The sequence below is a fragment of the Vigna radiata genome, chromosome 6 (genome assembly GCF_000741045.1).
Source record: "Vigna radiata var. radiata cultivar VC1973A chromosome 6, Vradiata_ver6, whole genome shotgun sequence".
In the NCBI taxonomy this organism is placed as follows: Eukaryota; Viridiplantae; Streptophyta; class Magnoliopsida; order Fabales; family Fabaceae; genus Vigna; species Vigna radiata.
Genome location: NC_028356.1, coordinates 26,115,661 through 26,130,606, shown reverse-complemented (window position 1 = coordinate 26,130,606; position 14,946 = coordinate 26,115,661). Strand labels below are relative to the sequence as shown.

At 28.6% G+C, this 14,946-nt stretch overlaps 1 protein-coding gene across 1 annotated transcript; it reads right to left on the bottom strand.

Moving 5' to 3' along the window:
- Positions 1 to 3,901: 3,901 nt before the first annotated feature.
- LOC106763888 (flavonol synthase/flavanone 3-hydroxylase) lies at positions 3,902 to 7,810 on the bottom strand. The gene is made up of 3 exons (XM_014648060.2): positions 7,292 to 7,810; positions 4,908 to 5,235; positions 3,902 to 4,283 (listed from the first exon to the last, which is right to left on the bottom strand). The coding sequence occupies exons 1-3, from the start codon at positions 7,798 to 7,800 to the stop codon at positions 4,071 to 4,073; spliced, it is 1,050 nt and encodes a 349-aa protein (XP_014503546.1). The 5' UTR covers positions 7,801 to 7,810; the 3' UTR covers positions 3,902 to 4,070.
- Positions 7,811 to 14,946: the final 7,136 nt, after the last annotated feature.

The window sequence follows — 14,946 nt, the reverse complement described above, 5'->3', positions numbered from 1 at the left end:
TATATATATATATATATATATATATATATATATATATATATATATATATATATATATATATATATATCAAACCCTAAAACTTGTTTATGTTTTGCGCCTTATAAAGAAGAATGTTCCTTTGGTAATAAAACCAATACAGGAAAGGGAGTTTCTAGAGCGAGAAATAGTGTGTTTTTAAGAGAGGTAGACAGAGAAAAGAGAGATTGGAAGAGGGAGGGTTGAATTGAAGAGGATAGAGAACAAAATCAACAGGAAAGTCACATTTGCCAAGAGAAGAAATGGCTTGCTCGAGAAGGCCTGTGAGCTCTCAGTCCTTTGTGATGATGAGGTTGCCCTCATCATCTTTTCCAACCGTGGTAAGCTCTATGAGGTCAGCAGAACCTTAAGGTATATGTACATTCATAAATAAACTCTTTATGCTTATGTTTGTCTCATGTTTGATTGTTTGAATGAGAACACAATAACTAACCTAGTTTCCTATTTAGAACTAGAAACTAGAAACAAGATAATCAAATCAAATGGAAGAGGAAAAATGGAACAAAATCTCATGTTTCTCATTATACATTTACAAATTGGTCAATTGAATAATCAGAAATATACAAAATCACACACCACACCACATTTCCAACACATGTATATCATATATGTAGGGTTTCAGGTGGGGAACGAAGGGATGTTACCTCGCGAGTGAAGTGTCGACAATAGGAATCCTCAAACCGGAAGTGAAGTTAAGGCCAATAAAGGTTTGCGGAGGCACGATTGAACTGCAATGACGGTTCACGAGCTCACGTCGCAGTTGAAGCACGATAAAGGGCGACAAACTCTAGCACCCCACGCCTATGGCCCTTAGACAAGGTCATTGCGAGGGTTCTCAAATTGGGGAAATCAGACAAGGGAGAGGGAATATGTGTTTCAGTGTGAAATGAAAATGTGAGAGAGGCAATACCTAATTTTTGCCCTAATGAAAATGTGAGAGGCGAACTCTGGCAGCTAACGCAAGCGAACACTGACAACCAATGCCTAAGACCCTTCGAGAAGATGAGTATAAGGACGTTCTCGGAATGGTAAGTCGAACAACGAAGATAGCTTCCTTGATTAAACGACGAGGCTGGAGCGCAATGCCGACAAATGCTCTTCTCTAGTTCAAAGACACGAAATGGGTGAAAGGAACAGTGTGCAAAGAAAGTTGGGAGAATCTGAATATTGGGGGAAGAAGAGCTTTAGTGAAATGATGGGAGGGAAAAATCTCACTTTCTTATACACTAACCACTTACCGAAGGTCAACTTCCTTCGTAATGTCCCATATCGAGTACCGAAGGCCAAAATCCTTCGGCAAAGTACTGCATTAGAGGTCGCCAGAAAATCTTTCGGTAAATATAATTTACCGAAGGCTTAAGGATCATCGGCAATATATCGCCAATAATAAATGAATTTCCTGTAGTGAAAAAAGAACTAGTTTTCCTTAATTTCAGTCTAATTTTTTTCGTGTTTCCAATCAAAATCATGTGCGTGTTTTGTTTCATTTAATTATTAGGAGATAAGTTTAATTATTAGGGGATAAGTTTAATGTGAAGTCAAATCATAAAATTGCAAAGAAATGAACGGTTGGTGTGTGGGAAAAGAAGACAACTTTCATCATGAAAGAGAGGAAAGAAAGGTATTGAAATAATAGTTGGTTCCACATAAAATCTCTCCTCCAGGACAAAAAGCAACTAACAAGTTAATCCTTATAAAAATAAAAATTAAAACAAAATAAAACCAAGACATAATAATAAATAATAGGTCACGGTTCTAGCCATTTCACATGCAGAATGGAGTTTATTTAATTAATTGAAATGATGCTACAACAAAGTCAGGCAAGATCAACTTTTGATCAAAATAATGTATTATGATGTGTATTTTAGAGTGTACATTCTGATAAAAATTACCTACACAACATGATAATTTAACAAAATAAATAAAATAAAATGTTCAAAACTCAAACACAAGAAATTATTAACCGAGTTATACATCACCGGTGAAATAAAAAATATCTATAACAATATTTTGGGATCTCACATCCCTCGCGATAGTCGAAGTCCTCCTCACATAGCGACAATCCCTTCGTGATATAGCTCCTAGATTAGCCTTCCTCGCGATAGTCAAAGTCCTCTTCACGTTGCGATAACACTTTTCTCATGTCGCGACAACACCCTCGTCACGAAACCCTTTTCGAATAGCCTTCCTTGTGAGAATGGAAGCCCTCACGTCAACCACCAGCTTCCTCAATTGAACTTTGCTTGCATGACAGACGCATAATGGAGAAAGCAGAAGACCCAGATTGAGGAGAAGAAGAAATCGAGAATGGGGAATGGCAGACTTCAACCGCAATAGAGGAGTGGGAAAGAATCGCAATAGTGGTTAGGGTAGGGGGTTGAGAACGAAAAAGGGAGATTACGGGGGAGAAGTTTTGAGTATAGGGGAAGAAGGGTATTTGGCAAACTAAAATTGGGAGAGGGAAATCCCAATTTCTGATTTCATATAGTCGATGCACATACCACAATCACATTCCCTCGGTAATGACTGATGACCTTTACTAACGGTATTACTGACAAATATATTCGTCGGTAACTTACCTGCACCATTACCGGCAGATATATCTGCTAGTAAGGAACCACTCTCACATCCATTAGTAAATCTGCTGGTAAATCTGATTTACCAACATAATATGGTTCGTTGGTAATTATCCTTTTAAAAATGGCCTTTATGATGTTTTATAGGATGGAACTATATTTAGTCTATGGATTTTGAGTAATTGTGTATTTAGTTATAATTACATGTCAATTTAACTTAATTTTATGTACAATGGTGTTTTTTTAGAATAGAATGTTTTAATGATATATTTGAACACTTTGGTAAAAGAAGTTTTTCATGCTTTTTTGTCTTCGTTACAAGATTTGAAGCCTGTTACAAATAAATATTATTGACAAAAATATAAGCATCTCAATGGTGACATTGTCATGTAACACAAACAAAATAAAGTAGTAAACTCACAAACTAAATAATATAAACAAGACATCTTAAAACTTCTAAATAATAATTGTTAAATTGAATAGAGTATTAACCTATATAAAAATTAGAAAAATGGGAGTAATCTTTAGAGTAAAATAATGAAAAATAAAGGAAATTTCAAACCTCTATAAAATAATAGTCAATAATAAAAGAGGTTAAAACTCTAAAAAAAAAATCCACAATATGATATAATAGGTTATTGAAATCCGCAACAAATTAATAATTAGGACTCTATGTATTTGAAAAATTCTAGAAAATTAATTTACGAAAAATAAAATTCTCTGCAAAATGAAAAATAAATTTCTATTAAATAATAGTTTTTTTTAGAGTTTAAGTCACAAAAATTCAAAATAGATTTCACCATAGTTATAAAGCATAAAAATTATAAGTGAAATTTGTTTGATTATAAAATGTAAATAAATAATTAAACCTTGAAATTTCATCATAATAATTTAGAAGAAGTTATGGATATTTTGTGGTATATAAAGTATTTGAATAATATAATGTTGAAACTAACCTTTGAGAAGCGGGTTGATGACTACTGTGACTTGCTATATCAATGATGTTTTAACCGGTAAAACATACTTTTCATATTTGTTATAATCTTAATCAACATAGAAAGAAATATTAGTTATGTTACTCAAATTTTATCCCTGACTGTTTATCTAAAATCAACATATTAGTATTTTAAAGTAATATAGAAAAGTAATATAGAAAATATATGTAGCTCCTAGCATAATAAATCTGGAGAACAAATATACTAAATTCAAAAAGAAAAAGTGATTTAGGAAGAGTTAGTTTCATTATAGCGAAATGCTTAAAATAAAAAGGATGTGTTAAGCACAACAAATCAAGACAAACTACTTGCTGTCATCTTTATTTCCTTAAGAAACATACAAATCCATCATTAGCTAATATATTAATTATTCTGCGTGGCAGAAGCTACAGTTTAATCTCATAAATTACAAAAACCAACAAGGAAACCATTATTGACTTTTATTTGGTAATGCTGAATTCAATCACTGTGGGATCTTATTGAGCTTACAGTAAGCATAATCCTTGTATTTCTTAGTCTTGTATTTTGGAGGATTATCTTGGTTAAGCAACTTTGGGTGAGGACCAACCTCACGTTCTGCTTTGGGTTCTATGAACACTGGCCATGACATTCTTGTCTTGTCTTTGTTCACTGTAGTTCTGTGGAAAACTGCCTTATATTTTCCATTGCTAAGAATCTATACCACCATGAAACAAAGTAAATATACATTACAATTTTGTCATCGAAATAAAGTGAAAAGAGAAGATATTTTAATTGACACAAAATGTTTATGAAAAATAGAGCTGTCAAAATGAGTCACAATATGCGGGTCAATCCGATCTATCATGGGTTTGGACTTGATTGGATTTGAAAAAATTATATTTTTTTATGCGGGTCAAATTTGAACCCGACTTATTTAAACTCGGCTCATGCAGATTGAACCTGTGATGAGCAGAGTTAATCCACCAACCCATTACCTAATTTTATTTTATTAAAATTTAATTTTAATTTTATAAAAAATATTTATTATTTTTTTTTGCTTGAAAAAATTATTTAAGTTTCCTATTTTCAAAATTAATTAAACAACCAAAAATGAAATTTAGAAGTAAAATTTGTTTAGATTTGAATTATAAAAAGTTTGTAATTTTTTTATTTTAAAAAAATTATAATTAAGTGAGTTAGTGAGCTAACCCGTTTTTGAATTTTTTTGATTCGCTAATAAATGAGTCGGTTGAATTGACTCACTAAGTGATAAGTCAAACCGAACCAGATCAGACCGAATTACTGGTTTTGTGAGTGTTAACGAAAGGGTTAAATTTACCTCCATTTGGTCACCAACGTGAATGACGAGGGCATTGGGAACATACTTAACATCGTACCATCGACCATCCCTAGAAGCTTGGAGGCCCTGCACCTCGTTGGGTACGAGAATGGTGAGGTAGGACATGTCTGTGTGTGGTGGCACACCCAATACAAGATCAGGAAGAGGACAAGGTGGGTAATAGTTGATCTTCAAAAGGTAAAGCATTTCTTCTTCATTTGCTACTTCCTTTAGCTCATCTTCTTCCAGCCCCAACCCTTTTGACATACTTTTGAACAATTTGTCCACCACCCCACGTAGGTACTTGCAGTATTCTTCGTTCACTTCCCTGGAAAATCAAATTCACCATTTTCTTTTTCAGTATATTTTCTACTCAATCACTTTACTATGTGAAGTCACTAAAAAAAATGGGTAGTTTAAAAAAAATATTGGGATAGTGAACTTAAAATTTATACATTTTGGATGATATAAATTGTGATTTTTGAATTAAAGTTGATATAAATTCTGACAACTTTTTCATAAAATTTTAAAAAGATAAAAGCGTCATAATTCATAATTTTTTTTTATAAATATATTGAACAAAATTGATTAAAAGTAATCATTTTGATTAACCTGAGAAAAATATTATATCTATTGAAAGTTGTTACCATTTTTTAGGATTTTCGTTCACAATATTTATAAAAAAGTCGTCTTGCATAATGATGATTTGATATTTTTAAAATTTTATGAATAAGTTATCAAGACTCATTATATCTTAAATTGTCAAGACTAAGAATGATTTGTTTTAAATTTGTAAATTTTAAGTCAACGGTCCTGTTTTTTTTTTTTTAATTAGGAGGTAAACTATGTCATTTTTTAAAAATTTTCATAATACTATTATATTTAGTTACTCTCTTTGATTTCTGATTTTATTTTAATCAATTAATTATTATTCAATTATATTTGAGTTGTGGTGAGAAAAAAGAAATTGGATATTTATTTGTGGTACCCAAATGGAGATACTAAAATTGTATAATAAATAGTAATGCAACAAAAGAAATGTGATTTGTTTAGGATAATTTGGCCAAAGAATTGGGCAATAATAAAATCATGAGATAAATGTTTTCCAATTTCATACAGAAAAGACTCATTATTGTAATATTGAATTTACAAATAAAGATAACATGGAACATGCAGAGCGGCCCAAAATATATTTTCCCATTGAATTTAGAATATACATAGCCCCATTGTACCTTAGCCTCTCCATGAGTTTGCATATGCTATGTTTTTATGTGTTTCACCACAAATATGGAACAGAAAAATTTTGTAATTATAGTGCTTTAAAAAGTGAACAGATCTACACAGTGTAAAAGAAATTTATGTTAATTAAATTTTATAAATATAAAACATTATATAGACTACAAATTATGCTCTTGTTTTAAAATATAAATAAAATTAGTGGTTTCACTAATAACTATTATGATAAAATTTAATTTAATCCTAAAAATTTATAAGAATTATTTACTAAAATTCTTTATTTGAATAACATGTTATTTTTAGTTTTTCTCTATAATAAAAAAATTACATATAATTACAATTAATTTTTTAACAAAAAACAACTTGTTTTTCTCTTTATTAGTATTTGACTTAAATATTATTTTTCTAATGAAAGAAAACAAGAATTCATTATACTCAATCTCTTATATTAAATCTTACTATCACCATTATTATTATCATTAGAAAAACCAAAGAAAAAATTTCAATTTCCATATCTTATTAAGAGCATGTTTTGTGTATGAAGAAAATTTAAATTTAGTTGTTTAGGTATTTTTATATTTAACTCAAAATTAAAAATTGATTAACAACCCGGCTGCTCATTAACCAGTTGTATAGCTTTACGCTGTCAATTATTATACTCAAAATTGACCTTTTTCATTTTTATAATTTAAATAATATATATATATATATATATATATATATATATATATATATATATATATATATATATATATATATATATATGTGTGTGTGTGACATTTAAGATTTTGAAAAATAGAAATAAAATGTTTAAGAATTAAAATATATCATGCATACAAATGATAAGTGAAATTTGTTTGATTATAAAATGTAAATAAATAGTTAAACATTGAAATTTTATCGAAAAGAATATATAATAACTTATAAAGCATTTGAATAAGGAAAAAGTCTCTTTAACAATATTTTTTTGACAATTTTTTGACAATGCATATGTGGTAGTTTGTGATTGGTTCGTTTTAAATATTTTTTTTTAGAATAAATTTAAACATACCAATAGAATTGTAACATATATCGTGTTGTCAAAAAATTACTAAAAAAAATTATTAAAATATCATTACTCTTTAAATAATACAATGGCGAAAACTAACCTGTAAGAAGAAGGATTCTTTGGCCAGAAATGATAATTGATGGAGGAAGGTGGCCACACAATATGGAACAAATGATCAACCCACCCTTTTTTGCCATTGATCTCCTTTTGAAGCTTGGTGCCATAACCTTCCAAAGAATCAGAGCCAGCAGGCTTAGCAATTAACTCTTTTTCTTCTTGAGGCAATTCAAAGAACTCTTTCCCCACACTCTGCAACTTTCTTATAACATCGCTAGGAATCTCATGGTTCACAATTTGGAACATTCCCCACTCTCTACTTGCTTCCACAATCTCATGCAACACTTTCTCTTCATTTGGGTTGCTAAAATCAATAATCGGCACCTCAAGGTTCACCCCTTTCACCGTTGTCATGCCCGGTTGCTCTGTTTCTGCCCTAACAAATATGGCTGGTATTGCACCATCGTTCTCTTTTGAAGCAATGGTTTGAACCCTCAGCACCTCCATGTTTCTCACTCTTCTCAAAAATGGACTTGCTTCCTTAATTCTCATATATATCTAACATCCTTTCATCCTTTCAGTTTATACAACTTAAACTAGTACCTACCATTTTACCAAGTGCCATTCATTAGCATTAAATGATACCCTTCCCATTTCATAATTCCTAGCCCATTACCACATGTTAGCTACCAAATATGTTGTCCTTCCAATTAGTGACATTTTTCTCCAAGAATGTTATTTAACAATTTTTTTCTATAATATATATATATATATATATAATAATTTATGATTAGCTTCTTTCGAATATATTTTTAAAATTAAATTTAAACAAACTAATAAAATAATAATATGTGATTTATCATAAAAAAAATTATTAAAAAAATGATTGACATGTCAAATCCATCACTAATTATCATGTTTTTATCCATTCAATTAGAATAAAACTTATATTCTAAATTACTTTATCAAATTAATTTATTATGATGTCTCAAAAGTATAATTATTAAAACAATTTGACTGTAATTTAAGAGCCTTCTAGAATTTAAATTTCATTCTACTTAATTCTTATAATCAATATTAACACTTAAATGATATACATTATAAAATACATAAATAAAATCTAATTTAATTTTCATTATTACATAATTTAATCTTTAAATTTTTGGAGAGGTTACCTCAACAAAGGGAATGAGTTGGATTTTGTAAGAAGACAATGATATGCAACTAGTGGTTAAATTTTCAAAGATTTTAGTTCACTTTATTTGATTAAATGTGAGTATTTAACATAATTTATTATATTTTAGGAAAATTATAGAAAAATTACTTTTTTTTTGCACATCTTTGCAATATTATAGGAAAATTTTTAACGCATAAAATTCAACTTTCTTATATGCTTTTAACTTTTCACATTTTCATTCTATTTGACCTATTTGCTTTTAACTATTTATTATCTGTTGCCTATGAAAACAAAGAAGATACTTGGAATGATACCATCCACACAAATTTTGTGACTGTTAGATTAAAGACATTTATTTTGTTAGAAAGGTAGATAAATGTTGAAATGGAAATGAATATGGTTGGTTGCAGATTAGAAAGTAGTTGAAATGGACGGTTCTGATGTCACCAAAGTTGGTTTCTGGAACATAGTGATTGGCATTATGACTATACCGACACTACACCACCTCACGTTACCCACCCCATCTATACTTTCTTCATGCAAATGCAACCAACCATATTATATAACACTTTTTATTTTATTTTTCTTAATATTATTTTTAATTTTTAATAATTTTTATTTAATTATTTTTCAGTTTTATTGAAATATTTGTTTGTTATGAATAATATTTTCATCTTTGATTTATCAATTAGTTTATTTATTTTTTAATATTTATTAACTCATACGATAATTTATTTGAGTTGAAAAAAAATAAATTAGAAAAAAGAAATCAATTCTATCGATAAATTGATAATGTACAATCACGTTATATAATAATAAAAAAATATTTTAAATACTTATTAGAATATTTTTTTATAAAATTTAATTATGAATATTCAAAATTTATAAATTATTTATAACTTAACTAAACTTTTAAAATAAATTAGTTAAATGTTAAAATATTTTAAATTAAAACTAATGAAATATGCAAATGTAAGGTTAAATAAAAATATCGCATTGAAATAGAAATAGAATGCAGACTTTATTCGCTTTATGAAATCTCAATTATTATGTCAAAAAATGTGTTAATTATCATGGTGCTTTTTAAGATTTTTTCTCAAAATAAAAAATCAGTCACTCAATGGTATTTGTTTAGAAAATTATCTTTTTAATTTCACTTTTCACTTTCTTTTAATCTTATGATTAAATATGATATTTTTTTTTCTAAGATTATTAAATTAAAAAGAAAAAAAAAGAAAGACATGCTCTGAAAAACATATCACATGGAAATATAGAGCTCTCTTACGTGATATTAAACTATTAAAATTAAAATACTTACCAGTAAATATGATAATATGATCACTCTGATAGTGACTCTTTGTAGGAAGATTTCAGATGGTTTTTCTTTTTTACTCAATGCAACAAAATCTTCTCCTTTCAACTGTTCTAGCATATGGAGGATTGTATGCTTAATTAATATATACTTATAAATCTTCTTTTCACTTAGGATTTATTATAATCTCATAACTAGGGTACCCTCTTTCTACCAAGGTTTCTTTAATTTTGGTTAAATCATGTTTCTTTCCTCTTTGCTAAACATGCTTCTTTCATTTTTATTTTCTAAGAAGGCCATCTTTTTTACCATTTTACTTAATGACTCTTGCATGGCCCACCATTTCTTGAAATTATGGCATGAAAATTTAATTTAATGCATGGATTTCTCCAACTGATGGTTTTGAAACTTCTTTGTTAGCTTTTAAATAGATAACTGGTCTACATTATATATAATAAAATAATATATTTATTATATATATATATATATAATAAATATATTATTTTATTATAAATATCTAGAAATTAATGTTTAAAAATGATAATAATTTATAAATAATGATTATTTTAATATTAAAAGGTTTTAATATAAATAGTTTTTTATATAAACAAGTTTATAATTTTAAATTACATTATCTCTTTAAATTTCTTTTTATAGAGTTTTTAATCTTTTTTCTAAGCTTTCTAATCATATCTTCTTTTTTAATCTTTTTTCTAATCTTTTTTCTAAGTTTTCTAACCATTATCTCTTTTATTTTATTAGTTTCTCAGATAGAGTAAGTTGGTTTTCTACTCCTTCTTTTAGTCTGTTTTGTCTTTCTTTGCATGCGAAACTATTTTGCATGTAAGTTTTGAGTCTTCTTTAAGACTCACTGATTATTAGTGTCCTAAGAGTGTACCATGATCAAGTTTATGTTGTTTATAGAAGCAAATTGAGCTTCTTGTGCTTTTGGAGCTGTTGTAAGATTTATGAAGTTGTTTGGTCATCTTTTAGATAAGGATAAGTAATTGTTCTATTTTAAAGTTATAAATGTGATGAATTTGGTAAATTGCATGTCTGGTTGATGTGAATTTGTTCAATTGCTGATTTGGTGTTTGATTTGTTGAAATCTGAATGTGTTACCATGTTTGTGTTTTGTTTTCTTTGTCTGAATTAGTGCTGAGTTAAGGAACTTAAGATTTGATCATTTGACAAAGTCGGTATGCATTTTAACATTAAAAACTATTTTTGAACCAAGCACTAAGTAAGGAATATCAATTTGGTCTTGTTTTCCCAAAATCATAAAATTAAATATGTTGCTTTCTAGTATTACGTTGAATGGTAACAAGCTAGCGTTGAGCATTAGTTCCTTATGTAGGTACGAGAGAATTTTTAGCTCTAGATCACTTAAAGCCAAGTTTGTACTACTGAGCATGCATATTTTGGAATGATTTAGTGTTGAGTGATGGCAGGGCACCACTGAACACCATTTTCCATTACATGTCTGAAACAATTTAATTCCAGGTCATTGAGAAGAATGGCGTTGAATGCCAGGGCTACCATTGAGCGCCACCTTTTATGAAAGGTTTGGCGTTGAGCGCCAAGATTGTCTCTAAGCACTCTATTTTACGAGAGGTATTATGCAAAGCACCACTTTTTAAGGTTAGTGTATATGTTGATTTTCTTATGCTTTGATTTGTTTAAAATGGATTACTATGGATATGATGTGTGTTTAATATATATTATGGATTCAGAACATGGTTGTGGATATGTGTTGTAATGGTGTTGTGAGAATTTCAAGGAGATTTTTTTTTTTTTTGTGATGTATTTGCATATGCATTGACATTGGGGTTCAGTAAGTTAGTATCCCGATATACTAACAACCATTAAAATCATATAGAGAAGAATGGTAGGGGGAGGTAGGTGGTCTTAGCCACTGGACTGGTTAGACTAACCTTGTGAGTAGTAGGCTGATAATCCCATGACTCTGCAGATTATAAATACTATTACAAGTGCACACCTATAGTAAAACCCAATTTCAAAGGCCTGGATAATTTAGTCTAATGTTAACTATTTATTTGTGTGTTATATGTGTTATTATATTTCATAAATGTTTAGCTTATATATGATATAATTTAATTGTCTCATAAAATCCTTTTAGTACATTAGCTTACCATGTCGTTTTCTTTTGGTATTTTCTTGTCCTTGTGTTTTTCTTTTCTGATGATCACTTTATTGATGTGAGCAGATGAGGGATAGGAGTTTAAGCTTCTATGGTAAGGGAAGGTGATATTACAAAGCATTCTTCATGATCAGCTAGTAGTTTTCTTTAGCTAATTTAAACATATTTTAATAGTATAGTTATTTTTTTAGATAAATATATTGATATCATATATTTATATGTTAAGACAATTTGTTTTGTTTATCAATTTTATAATGTCTTATTTTACCAATTGTAAGTTGTTAAACTTGAAATGTTACATTTATTAAACACGAGATAACATGCATATTATATTCAGAGTCTATAAATGATATAACAAATTAAATAAAATTAGGATATAACATAAATAATATTTAAATATTTTTTTATTAAAATTATAAGTATCTTTCTAAAAATAAAGTTAAATATAAATTTTTGACAACTATGAAGTTATTAACAAAACTAAATTATATAAATTTATATTTTATTTATATAAATATTTTTCAGACTATAAGAAAGTAAATGATATTTTAAAATTAAACTTAATATCTTTAAAAATATTTAAGTTATAATTTAATTTAATATAATAATAAAAAATATAATTCAAATTTATTTCCCAATAATTTTAAATATAATACATATAATATAATATGTTGAATAAAAAAATTATTATTCTTACCACATCTAATAGTCTCATATAACACACTAATTTTGGGATGTCACAATTACGAGTAAAAATTTAAAATTTTTAAAATCATAGTACCATTTTGGAATCCAAATTCAATAAGTCTTTACTATTTAAGAAAAATAAATCAAAATTCCAATTTAATTATAAAATAAAAGTCCATATAAAATAGTTTATTCAAACAACCATAAATTTCCCAACTCTCTCAATCCACTTATCGCACTCTACGACCCGAACTAACTACATGATCATATGCTTCCATATAAAAACGATCATTGCAGGTGGAAACCACAACCACAACATGCAAGGGTGAGCTAACAGAAACAATTCATATAAACATACATACTAATTATATTAACCATAATCAAACACATAACAAGATATATACCTACTGATTATATCAACATAATCAAACACATAATACACATAAGTAATTACAATAGATTCCTAATCCTCTAAATGCAACAAATCAAACATATCTGAATACTAGTTTTATGAACCTCAATAATTTATCCTCGATTATTACTAACATCACACACTTAGCCTAACAGTCTATCCTTATAGTAACACCTATGCCAATTATTCCTCCTAATACCATTACTACCAACATAATATTCCCTTAATTCTTCATCATCACAATACTCATCAACAGGTGTACTTCCATCATAATTAATCTCATCATGATTACCACCATGAGCCTCCTCCAATACCATAATACCATAGTGGAAAGAATCTGTCGTACTCTTGTACCCTACCTCATCGACTATAGATGCTTCTAACCCACCTATAGCCTCCCTTTCAAGACATTTGTAGCCTCCCTTACAAATCATTTGTATCCTCTCCTACAGATCTTCTCTAGTAGTCGCGCAACCTAGATAAGGAACATGTCTTCCCGACACACAAGAACAAGGAAACCACCATCACCCCAACACAAGGAGGGTTCAATACTCGAACAACCAAAACCTATCTGCAGATAAAAGTCATGATTTACTAGGTACATCAAGTAGACATATCCTCCACTCTTATGCTCAACAACCACTGATGAGTGCATATTTATGCCCACATTTATGTTTTAAAATTCAAATTTTCATGAGATTCTTGAGCTTAAATGATTGATTTAAAATGAATTTGTGACGATTAGATTTATTGGGTTTGGGAATTAAAGATGCTTAAAATGTGATTCTTAGTTTCATAAATTATTTTGGATGTTCCAATGTTTATTTATGCAGCTGAAGTGATAATTTTATTCATTTAAAGCAAGAAATTAAATGGTCAAAGATGGTCCAATCTGGTCATCTCAGGGCTCCTATGCAATTTTGAAAAGAAAAAAATGGCTAAAGTGCAATTAGAGAAAAATTCTAAACTTTTGTGTAATTTTGAATAAAATAAAAAAGGTTGAAATGTAATTTTGGACAAATTTAAATCTGTTAGACATTTAAAAAGATAATTTGGAGAAAATATATCTTAAGATATTTTATATGATATTGTTAAATAATTACCTTATTTAACTATATCAATAAATATCAAAAGATAATATTTACCAAATCTTTTTGAATATAGGAAAGATATTACAAATATTCTTAAAATCTAATTAAATTTGTTGAGTATTTGGAAGATATTAGATATAAGATAAAAGATCTTATCAATAGAAGAATCAGAGTCCAAGCCCAATATAAAGAGACCTAAGGAAGGCAGAAATCAGAACTTATTCATTCTCTCAGAGTCATCCATTGGAAGCAATCATCCACGATTCATGGAGGGCTAAGTTTCTAGGACTATTCCACTATAATTTCATTATGGATTTTGAGGTTAAGTTGAATTAATGAATTTGTTCTTTTGATTATTGATTTGAGTTATTCTTCTTCTATGTCTTTTATCTCTCAATCATATTAAAAGCAATGATTTCTGCATCATAAGGTGTTTGAATATACATGCATATTAACCATATGAGTTCAAGAGTTTCTAGGTTTGATTGAGAATTTACTTTGATTGAATCTAGGAATTGAATCTAGGAACTTTCATATGATTAAACGTGTTCTTGCTACTAATTAAGAATATACTTTGATTGGTGGTAAGAATTTCAACTATAATTAATTGAGAATTTACTTTGATTAATTAGCTTTTAATTTGGTTAGGAGATTTAAGAATAGACATGATTAAACACAATAGGATTTAATTGAGAATCACTACAAAAAAAAGCCTATTTAGAGGGGTTTTTTTTTTCAATTAGCGGGGGTTTTTACCCTCCGCTAAATAAATTCCGGGGGTTTTTCAAACCCCCGCAGTTTGAGTCGCCACAAACTATCTGCGGGGGTTTTTTTCGCCCCCTGGTATCATATTCAATT